Source organism: Lipotes vexillifer, unplaced genomic scaffold, assembly GCF_000442215.2.
Source record: "Lipotes vexillifer unplaced genomic scaffold, Lipotes_vexillifer_v1.1 scaffold196, whole genome shotgun sequence".
In the NCBI taxonomy this organism is placed as follows: domain Eukaryota; kingdom Metazoa; phylum Chordata; class Mammalia; order Artiodactyla; family Lipotidae; genus Lipotes; species Lipotes vexillifer.
Window position 1 is genome coordinate 2678656 of NW_006775077.1, and position 11160 is coordinate 2689815.

Below are 11160 nucleotides of genomic sequence, written 5' to 3' on the forward strand. Positions count from 1 at the left end.
TCTGTCCTTTCCCCCCCTGCGAGTCCCAGCTGGCTTGCCTAGTCGTTCTGGCTGTAGTATGACTGCTCTCATGTGCCGTAGGGGCTCTCTGTGCTCTAACGCAGGTGGGACTGGGGGGGGGGGGGGGGGCGGGGGCTGGCAGCCCAGCCTGGGCTTTGGTCTCTGCTCTGTCCCTTGACACCCAGGGACCCGGGACCAGCCATTTCACCTCTCGGCAGCCCACTTCTCTGTTAATACTTGCTCTGCCTCTTGGTAAAACGATCCAGTGAGGTGATGTACATTTAAGTGCTCTGTAAGCAAGACAGAAAGAGGGGACAGAGGGCAGAAGGGAACGAGGAAAGAAGAGACCAGAGCTCATAAAGGGCCTAGTACTCGCAGGCTCCAGGGAACCTTTCCGTATTCACTGAATCCACGCAACAAGCCTGGAGACAGATATGCTCATTCCTAGATCATGGATGAGGGGAGAGGCTCAGGGAGATTAACTGACTTTTCTAAGGGCAGAGTGGGGATTGTTTTTTGTTTTGGGGTTTTTTTTTTGCTGTACATGGGCCTCTCACTGCTGTGGCCTCTCCCGTTGCGGAGCACAGGCTCCGGACGCACAGGCTCAGAGGCCATGGCTCACGGGCCCAGCCGCTCCGCGGCATGTGGGATCTTCCTGGACCGGGGCACGACCGATGCAGGGGACACGGGTTCGTGCCCCAGTCCGGGAAGATCCCACATGCCGCAGAGCGGCTGGGCCCGTGAGCCACGGCCGCTGAGCCTGCGCGTCCGGAGCCTGTGCTCCGCAACGTGAGAGGCCACAGCAGTGAGAGGCCCGCGTACCACAAAAACAAACAAACAAAAAAGCAAAGCAGATTTTGACCTTTATATAGGACCTGTCTTATAAATATTGCTTTCCTCTTCTTAAGAAAGAAGGACAGAAAACGAGAGAGAGGGGTGGGGCGTGGAGAGGGAGGGAAGGAGGGGGAGAGAGAGAGAGAAAGGAAGAAAGGGAGGGAGGGAGGGAGGGAGGAAGAAAGAAAACAGAGAGAGAGAGAGAGAGAGAGAGAGAGAGAGGGAAACCAAGGGCTTAGTTAGGGGAGTGCCATGAACAAGAGGACAACCTTGCAGTGGTCAGCAGGGCCCAGTCAGAAAAACGTCCTGATTCACTAAGCCTGTCTTCCTCAATGAGATAAAGCAGTCTAGTCGAGAGCAGCTAAACCCTCTCTTCTGCTTATGTCTCAGGAGACAACAGACTCAGGAGAGAGAAGCCCCTGGAGTCTGATGAAATCACCTCCGAGAAAGAAAAAACGCAACGTCAGGACCTGCTCGATGGACAGGATTTGGGAGAAGCAGCATCAAGGACCTGAACCTCAGGCAACAGCTGGGCCGCTCCACTTGTCTTGTGGACAAGTGGACACGGTGCCCAGAGATAGACCCACCCCAGTCCTCACCAGACAGGCACAGCATCCCAGCCCGACCTCGCACCCTTCTGTCTCGGAAGGAGTGTGCTGCTCCCAGAGCCTCTTTGGGGACGGGGTAGGGATGGTTGGCAGGGGTTTGCCCTGTGACTGACAACACGTCCCTTCCTGTCCATGAACCCAACAAATGGGCTCCACTTCCTCTTAAATTTCCAGTGTTCCAAAGTGCTTAATTCAATTCAGCCACACAAGTAAGATGAGGGAAAGGTAGCAAGGCTGCACATTTTTAAGGTGACCCCACAAACTCCTTCTGCACCCCCAGGTTGCAGAGCCCACACTCTGTGGAGCCCAGACTGGAACAGGCTGGGTCTCGTCCCTGGGCCTGGTCTCCCTGGCACAGGCTCAAGCTCACTGACTAGCAGTGCCATTTCTGCATGAAAGGGATGGAATCAGACCATCAAATCCACCCAGTGTTAGAGGGCCGGCGCCCATATCAACACCCTCACTTTTACAGAACAGAATCTGAAGCCCAGAGAGGTTAAGTCTCCCACCCATGGACACACAGCTAGATTGGATCCTGTTTGGAGTGTAAGCATGCTCATTACCAGAAGAGAAAAGAACAGTGTGAGATGAAACCATCCTCGTGAGCACAGCAAATGACACAGTTTTAGTTGGTGGTCTGAGAGAGTAGCCCTCCCCTCAAAGCTGCACCCCACCATAACCCCTCCTTGGACGGATTGAAACCACTTCCCACAAGAATGGAAAGAACTCAGGGATTCAGACAGAACGTCACACCCCACAGATCGCTATCCTGATAATTTGCAAAGCAGCTAATATATTTCTTAAAGTGTATGTCTGTCTCTATTAACACAACCATACTTTGTGATAAGAAGGACAGGTTGCAGATAAAAAAGATAAGCTGAGTAAGTTGAAGATAAAAAAAGACAAGTCCCAGCAGATGGTGATGTAGCCACAGGCTCAGCATGTTTTTTGTTGTGTCACACTGTTGCATGTCAACAGCACAGGATCAAGGTATCACCCTGCCCCAGACCAGCTGGGTGGCTTTGAGTACGTTCCCTTCCTTTCCCAAGCCTCTTTCTCTTTATCTGTAAAATGTGTGTGATTGTAACACATTCCTCTGCAGATTGCTGGGAAGAGTAAAGGACATCATGCAGCTCAAAGCCAGCTGCCTCCATCACCATCATCACCATCATCACCATCACCATCATCATCACCATCATCACCATCATCACCATCATCACCATCATCACCATCACCATCATCACCATCACCATCATCACCATCACCATCATCACCATCATCATCACCATCACTATCATCAACATCATCATCACCATCATCATCCTCGCTCCCAAGCACAGCCAGCACCTACCTCGTGCAGGGCTCTGAATGTGCTCACAGCGTTGATCCACGCTAAAACAGGGCCTTTGTTGTCTGTCGTTCCTCGGCCATACAGTTTTCCTTTAAAAATGGGGGAAGAATTTTCAGAAAAGCATGGACACCAAAGCATGGACACCAAAACCAAAGGTAGCTTTACGGGTAATTGTTTTAATGGTGCTTTCTATTTTTCTAGGCAGAAGTCTTGCTCTGAAATCACAAAGTATTGTTTCTTATGTACAAATAGTATGCTAGCCAGCAAACGTAAGCTAATTTGAAATATACAGATCCCTTTGGCCTTAATAGTAATTAGCTATTTTATCCAAGTTCATTGAACAAGACCCGCGGGTTTGCTGCAGAATGTCACGTAATTTAGCCTCTCACTCTGAGATTTTACAATTAGCAGGACAATGAAAAAGGGTGTATGTGTCTCTCCATGAACCTTTCTTTTTCTTGTCTTTATAAAACATAATTACATTTGGTGTTTTTAAAAAAGAAAATATGTGACCTACACAACTATTTTCCTTGAAACCCAAGAACTCTCCTAATGGGGACTTGATTTGCCCAGGGGCACAAAGGTTCATGGTTTCTTTCACAACTGAAGGAAAATCAGCCTCATTGGACTAACCGGTGGACCATGAGAGCAGCGTTCTCTGCACTCCTAACAATGACAGGTAAGGCCTGGAGCCCGGGGCAGTCACATCTCGAATTCTTAAGCCCTACGAGCAGTCCTTCACCCACAGAAGAGCCCAGCACGAGGTGTCACTGACCGTCCACCTCCGTCAGCGTGTGAGGGTCCGTGACCCACCCATCCTCCTGTCTGGCAGGCTGCACGTCCAAGTGGCCGTAGAAGCACACGGTGGGCTTCTTGGGATCATTCCCCAGTTCAGCCAGGATGATGGGAGGTATCGGGAGCCTCTGACCATCAGGCAGCTGCAGACGGAAAATGGGTAACTTTTTTTGAAAAAAAGCCATTTGGTTCTTCCAGAAAATTCAAAGACATGGATGGCGTTAGAAGTCTGTTACTAGCTCCAACCAGGTGGACACAGTCCTGTTAACAGACCATTCAGACTCGTCAGTGCTAAAGCAGGTGACACTGGGAGGGTAGATTAAAGACCCATCTACTCCCGAGGGGCAGTAATAAGGCTTGATTCTGATAAGGGATTGGGTCCTTTGAAAAAGAGGCATTTGAACTTAAGGGAACCTTTGAAAAAGAGGCATTTGAACTTATGGGAAAGAGCCATCTGGGAGAAATGTGAAGCACGTGAAGGACAGGAACAGCACTAGTGGGGGGCCTTCACGCGCCCCCTCCACCTTCCCCCCGTGCCCCCCAGTCCCGACAGGACGAGAGGTCGATGCTACAGCCTCCTGTGGGATGAGGTGGAGATCTTCACCCTTACTGGGAATCGCGGTGCTGCTTCTGCTGAGCATGAGGGCAAGCAAACCCCCATCCTGCCACCACAAAGGGAAGCCTGGCTGATGCCCAGGGAAGTGGCCGCTCGGAGGCGGCAGGGGATGCCAGCACCTGCTGAAAACCCGCGTCCACCAAGTCCACGTGGGCTCCCAGGTCCCGGAGCCGGTCTGCAGCCAGGCCCATCATTCTGAGCAGCTCTCGTCGGAGGCGCGGCACGGGCTGAACTGAGTCGCTCTCGACCGCCACCCACTCCTTCAGCGTCTGGGAGGAAAGGCAACAGGCGGTCAGTACACGGGTCAGCTGCGTCCACTCTTGGGGGTGCACCTCGCCGGGTCCTCAGCACCCTCATCTGACCTGGAGACCGAGCTGGCAGACACACGACACTCACGGCCACTGGCAGACAGCTGGAGGCGTGATCAGGAGCCCAGAGGCCAGCGACGGCTGGTCAATGCAGGACGGGACGGTTGGCAGAAGGCCGCCTCTGAAGCCTGGCCTGCACCCCTCAGCGCCACCAGGCTCAGACAGAAGGCACGGGTCCCCTCCCCCGTTGTGGTCTCTAGGAACTGAAAGCAGCCGCCCCTTGAGGGCTCGGCTTCCCACAAACGTCCCTGCAGGTCACTCTGATCCACCCCACGGTGGCCTCAGCTAGGCTGCAGGACCCCCCGTGACCATCCCGTGCATTTCAGCTCTAAGGTCCCCCCGCTGCACCTGCGGGATCCGGGAGGGGGTGTAACCCCGGGTTTGAACTCAGGGCTGGGCAGGCGGACAACCTGAGTTCCTGGTCCTGGTTCTGCCCACTAGAGGTGGGTGACTTCAGGGACATTCCTGAAGCTCTGGAATTAGCCTCAGCTTTCTCCACTGCAGGAGGGGCGTGAGGCTCCCTCGCTGCAGATTAAGGTGGATGTAATGCTGTGAGACAGTAACACATACACACTTTGGTCTTTCTCCCTGGTTCCCGGCCAGCGCTCCTAAAACTTTTACAATTTCCTAAGCAATAAGGTACTAGGAGCATCTCTTGTTCTAATATTTGGTCTTCGACGCCGGGTCCTGACACAGAGCTCCTAATGCCCTTGGGATTTCCTGGGTGAAAAGGAGCGTGCTTTTGTTCTAGTGAGGAACTTTGGAGGCTCCTGGGCATGTGGGCTGGTCACCAGAAAGACCAAGCCGTGATCAGACGCTCAGAACTTCCAGCCCCAGCTCCCCACCTTGGGGGAAGGACGACGGGCTGGAGATGGAGCTAAGCATCGTAGGTGATGCCTACGTGACGAAGCCTCCATAAACATCCCTGAGGCTCGGGGTTCAGAGAACTTCCGGGCTGGGAAGGGGCGCCCTGCAACCCACAGGACAGAAGCTCCCGCCCTGGGCAAACGTGTAGAAGCGTGGCCCTGAGTTCTGCGAGCTGTTCTAGCAAACGATGAGCCTGAGGCGGGGTCACCAGAGGCCCTGATCTGTAGCCAAGTCAGGCAGAAGTGTGGGACACCTGGGGACCCACCACCAGCTACTGGCGTCTGAGGTCGGCATCGGGGTAGGGGTGACACTACCTCCAGGAAGACAGTGTCAGAGGTGAGCCACGTGGCAGGACACTGCGGGGGGCACACAGAGAACTGGAGACTTGCTTGTTGTGCAGAAAACCCACACTCTGGGGACAGAAGAGGAAACACGTCTTTCTCGGGGAGGACGGAGTGAGAACGTATACACAGGAGACCCAGGCCGCAGCCTTGCCCCGTGGGAGCTCCGTAACCGCTGCTGATTCTCAATGTTAGGAACAATCCTTCCCATTCCAGGGTCCGTACTTGAGCCGCTTACACTGGGATAACCGCAGTGTTCATTAAAAACCATACATGTGATTTTGGACTCCACTTCCTAACTTATTTTAGTTTGATTTCTATCCTGGTTGTAGCGCTTCTGTTTTTATTGTGAAGAAATGTATTTGATCTGAAGGAATATTGTGTTTTACATTTTTAAACTGGAATTTGTAGGGCGGATGCCGCCAAGTTAGCGCTAAACTTAATGGACTGGGAGGATATGAAGACGCTGCACAGAGCAGCGTTGGGCCGAGAGGCCCACATTGGCGCATGCTCCCACCGCATGCCTTTTCTCTCCCCGCTGTGAATTCCAGCCTGCACTGTGAACCCCAGTCGGGTTTCAAAATCCCAACAGGCACTTACATCAAGTTAACACGCCCACACGAGGAAGGATTCCATGAAGGTCAAGCTTAGGCACCGCAGCCTGTACACTGCGCTTTGTGCTTTAGTATGAATCATGGGGGATTCACGTCTGTTTGCACAGTAATATTCCCGACACGGGTTGCTTGACCCAATAAATGTACACTGAACACACATCGTGTGCCAGACATGGTGTCGGGGGCTTGGGGTCCAGGGTCCAGGGCAGCCTCAGGGAGCTCCCGGGCGGTGGAGGTGGGCCAGGCGTGCCAGGGGCACAGGAGAGCCAGCAGGAGAGGGGCGTGCCAGGTGGTGACGGAACGGGGAGGATGCATTTCAGCTAGTTTTGCAGGTAGAGAGGGTCTCTGAAGGGGAGGATGGGCCACCTGATGACGGTCCAGAGTAAGGGTGAGCTCAACGGAGCTTGCTGGTCATTGCTAAACAGACATCCCTAGATCAAATGTGCTGGGAATGCCCTTTTCGGAAGGAATGGCCGGAAGGGATCTCTTACCTGAATCTAACCAACATTTATTATTCTAAGTCAATGAGGAGTCACAGGCATTTTAAATGGAGTTGTCAAGCAAAAAAAAAAAACCCACATCTCCCAGCAAGTAACCATTCTCCCAGATTCCCAAAGGGCACATCCAAGCATTTTGTGCGTGCCGTGTCTCTCACCTGTACAAATTCATCCTGATGGAGGTCGATGTATTGGAAGACCTTCTCTAGCAGCCCGGTGGGCGGGGATGATGGTGAGAACATGCCTCTGTCCAGCAGCAACAGGAAAGCAAGGAGAGATGATGCCTGTGAGCGTGTGACAGGGGGGATATTTTAAAATAAGGACCAGGTTTTGGACTTTCCACCTTTCAAATACTTCAAGAAAGTTAATGTTATCCAACACAGCTGATTCCAGTTTTCTGAACTAAAATAACACAAGGTAGTAGAATGGGAAATATATTTTTTGCTATATCTTCACCCAAACCCTTCATTTGCAATGCTAAAGAATTTTAATAAGATAGAAACCAAGTTAACAAGCTTGTATTTAAGCAATGCTGTTGTTCGATTTTTTCCTATGACACAATCTTTCCTATGAGTTCACTTCCTATAAAGGTAAGTCAGCTCCCTACATCCCAGGTGTTAAGGGCAATATTTATAAGAGAGAAAAACATGAGATAATTAAAAACAAAACAAACAAAAAAAACCAGCAACAAGACTTCTTTGTGTGATTAACCACTTTATGAAACATTAGAAAAGTAAGGACTGAATAAAATCCTGTGCAATGCTGTAGGGTTTCTTTCCATCAGCTCCTGAGGTTAGAATACCTTGAGAAGAAATTTACAAGCCACGCTGTGATAAATAACATCGCAGGACTGGCGATCATGTGGACACTGTTGGCCACAGTCTCTGCCTGGGAGCCCCCGGTCCGTGGCTTTCTCCTCTTTCCCCCCCACCAATCTGGCCTCTCTGCTTCCATCCCTGACGGGTGCCTTCCTTCCTCTGCCCAAGACCCCATTTCCTCCCTCCCCCCTCTCCCTGTGACCCCTTCCTAGTCTCCTCTGGACTCCCACAGCAGGCTCCAGGCTGGGTGCAGAGCAGAAAAACCGGGTGCAGAAGAGAGTAGGGCTTCCAGGTTGCAGACTAAACTAATTATCTCCTTCCAAAGCAACTCTTCCTTCTGGGTTGGCTCTGTTCATTTCTGAAATAGACTTTAGTCTTTAGAGACATCTTAGGTTCAGGCTGCTTCTTCCCTTGGCCTCCAGTTGCAGGCACCAACAGAGCCAGGGGGAGGACTTGGGTCTAGAATATAAAGAACTACTACAACTCAATAAGAAAAGACAAACTAACCTAATTAAAAACGGGAAAAAGATTTGAATAGACATTTCTCCAAGGAAAACATACAAATGGCCAACAAGCACATGCAGAGATGCTCAACATCGTTAGCACCAGGGAAACGCAAATCTAACCGCGATGCGACAACAGTTCACACCACTCAGGATGGTTAAAATCAAACTGCCAGATGACGGCAAGAGCTGGCGAGGACCGGGAGGGACTGGAACCCTCGTGCACTATTGCTGGGGATGTAAAATGGTGTGGCTGCCTTGGAGACAGCCTGGCAGCTCCTCAGACAATTAAGCGCAGCATATCTTACAGCCCAGAAATCCCACTCCTAGGTGTGTGCCCAAGAGAAATGAAAACATACGTCCACACAACAACTTGTGCTTGTATGTTTACAGCAGCATTATTTGTAATAGCCAAAGCTGGAGACAATCCAAATGACCAGTTATGAACGACTGAATGAACAAAATGTGGTACAGACACACAATGGAATATGACTCAGCCATAAAAAGAAATGAAGTATTGACACGTGCTACAGTACGAAAGAACCTGAACACATTCTGTTAAGTGAAAGAACCAGAAACAGAAGACTATACATTGGATCAGTCCAATTATGTGAAATGTCCAGAATAGGTAAATCCTAAGAGACAAAAGTAGACTGGTGGCTGCCTAGGGCTGGGAGGATTGGGGGAAAATGGGGTATGACTGCTGATGAGTTGGGGATTCATTTTCAGTGATGAGAATGTTCTAAAGTTGATTGTGGCAGTCATTGTGCAATTCTGAATGTACTAAAACCCACTGAATTGCAATGCACACTGTAAGTGGGTGGATTGTAAGGAAAATGAATTGTATTGCAATACAGTTGTTACAAAAATAATAATAAATGTAAGCATTCAACAATATAAATATATTACTGAGTATGAGAAAGGTCTATAAAGGAAGCTAAGGTGGGGGTAAAATCAGGGTCAAAGCGAGCCATGCTCCTCCGTGAGTGGACGAAGCACTTGGTCCAGCAGATGGCGCCAGTGAGCTGTTCAGCATCTCCCCCGTCGTCCTCCGCGGCTCCCAATTCACCTTCTGAGGGCACCTAAGTCCCGTGGGCAGACCCTAGAGCCAGGGGCTGCGAGGGCCCAGGAGGAAAAGGCCCCTGCAGACCCACAGTGGCAGGACGATGAGGTTCGTGCAAATGGAGGAGGAAATTTTTTGCAGCCGATCCATCTAAATTAATATTTGAACTGTTATTTTTATTTTTCATTCATTCAATTTGCATTAAAAAATCATTTGGGGGCTTCCCTGGTGGCGCAGTGGTTAGGAATCTGCCTGCCAATGCAGAGGACATGGGTTCGAGCCCTGGTCCAGGAAGATGCTGGGACCATGCTGAGGAGCAACTAAGCCCGTGCGCCACAACTACTGAGCCCGTGTACCGCAACTACTGAAGCCCGCGTGCCTAGAGCCCGTGCTCTGCAACAAGAGAAGCCACCGCAGTGAGAAGCCTGCACACCACAATGAAGAGTGGCCCCCACTCGCCGCAACTAGAGGAAGCCCACGCGCAGCAACGAAGACCCAATGCAGCCAAAATAAATAAAATTAATTAATTAATTTAAAAAATTATTTGGTGCTCCTCTCCAATGAAATATGAAAGGAAAACTTGAAGAGGAAAAGGAAGCCAAAGGAAAAGGAGAGCAAGGAAAAACCTCGATTGTGAGGACCGAGAGTCCTTCCTGAGGACTGAGCTCCCATCAGGCTTGTTCCTGGAGATGCGGTCCTGCCCACAGGGCCTGCACCACCGCACCCCTCGCCCCCAGAGCCGCCCCCCGTCTGTCTCCCCTCTCCACTCGTCGTCAGGCCCGCAGAGACCGGCCGTGGGCACTCATCCTGCTCTTAGGATCCCGGGTGGGGCCCCTGGGCATCCTTTGGTCTCCTCCCGAGTCTCTTGTGTTCCTCATCGTTCTGTTTCTTTTCTTGGGTTATAGTCATGCTTGACCTGAACGAATCACTCAACAAAACCCTGGGGACTTAGAAAGGGTATTCCTGGCCTTGGCCTTCGCAGGAAGGAGCAGTCACTGGAGAAGGCAAGGTGAGGGTGAGGGTGAGGGTCAGGGAGCAGAGACGGAAGCCCAGGTCTTAGTGTCCTCCTGGGGGGCCGGTGGCCCAGCCTGGGCTGCAGGACCTCACAGAGGAAAACCCTTTGCTCCAGAGGCTCCTGTTAATTCCAGCTGGTTGTTCTCAGACTGGGAACCGAAGTTCCATGTGCCCGTGTGCTGAGTACTTACATTTAAATGTAAGGACCTCCTGACTTCTCAAAGTCAGGCCACACCTCTGCGGTGTAACCATCCCCCACCCCGTCCTTCCCCTAATCCAAAGAGCTTCACTTCCTCAAAGCCTTGCCTCCCACTGGACGCAGGCCTCAGTGGTCACTCTGCTCTCTCCCAGCCCCAGCCAAAAACTGGAGACAGTTAGGTGAGCCGTGTACCTAGCTGACAATGGCCTTGAGATCCCATGGGCTGCCTCAACCAGTGACACTTCTCTATCTCCTGCCACAAAAACAGCAGGCATCTCAGAAGGAGCCTGGGGTGGTTGTTAGTTTCTGATGTTGAACAGAATAAAGAATAGAAAATGAAAGCGCTCTCACCCCACACAGCCTGGGCCAAGGGTACATACAATGGCCCATCAGCCAAACCCTTTTCCACCCGTAAGAAACTTTAGTGCCAGCATCAACCTGGATGCCAAGAATTCTACTTACCAAGTCCTTTAGAGTTCGGTGTGACTTTTACAGGGGTCGGTCTGCTGGTGTCTGCTTTGATATATTTTATAATACAGGAAAAATGCTTTGTTAGCCTAGTTTATCTCACCATGAGAGGATTAAAAACAAAAATTCCAAACCAAAACACAGGCTTTTCTGGCTTGTGTTCACTCCCTTGCCGCTCTGAACTGAGCCCAGTGGTTCCTGCTG

General features: G+C 51.1%; 1 protein-coding gene across 1 annotated transcript in view; it reads right to left on the bottom strand.

Moving 5' to 3' along the window:
- CNDP1 (carnosine dipeptidase 1) overlaps positions 1-10763 on the bottom strand; it is a 26940-nt gene extending 16177 nt beyond the window's left edge. The window contains 6 exon segments of the mRNA XM_007449669.1: positions 2794-2882; positions 3569-3731; positions 4324-4473; positions 7050-7165; positions 7168-7175; positions 10681-10763. Coding sequence (XP_007449731.1) covers positions 2794-2882; positions 3569-3731; positions 4324-4473; positions 7050-7165; positions 7168-7175; positions 10681-10763 — 609 coding nt within the window.
- Positions 10764-11160: the final 397 nt, after the last annotated feature.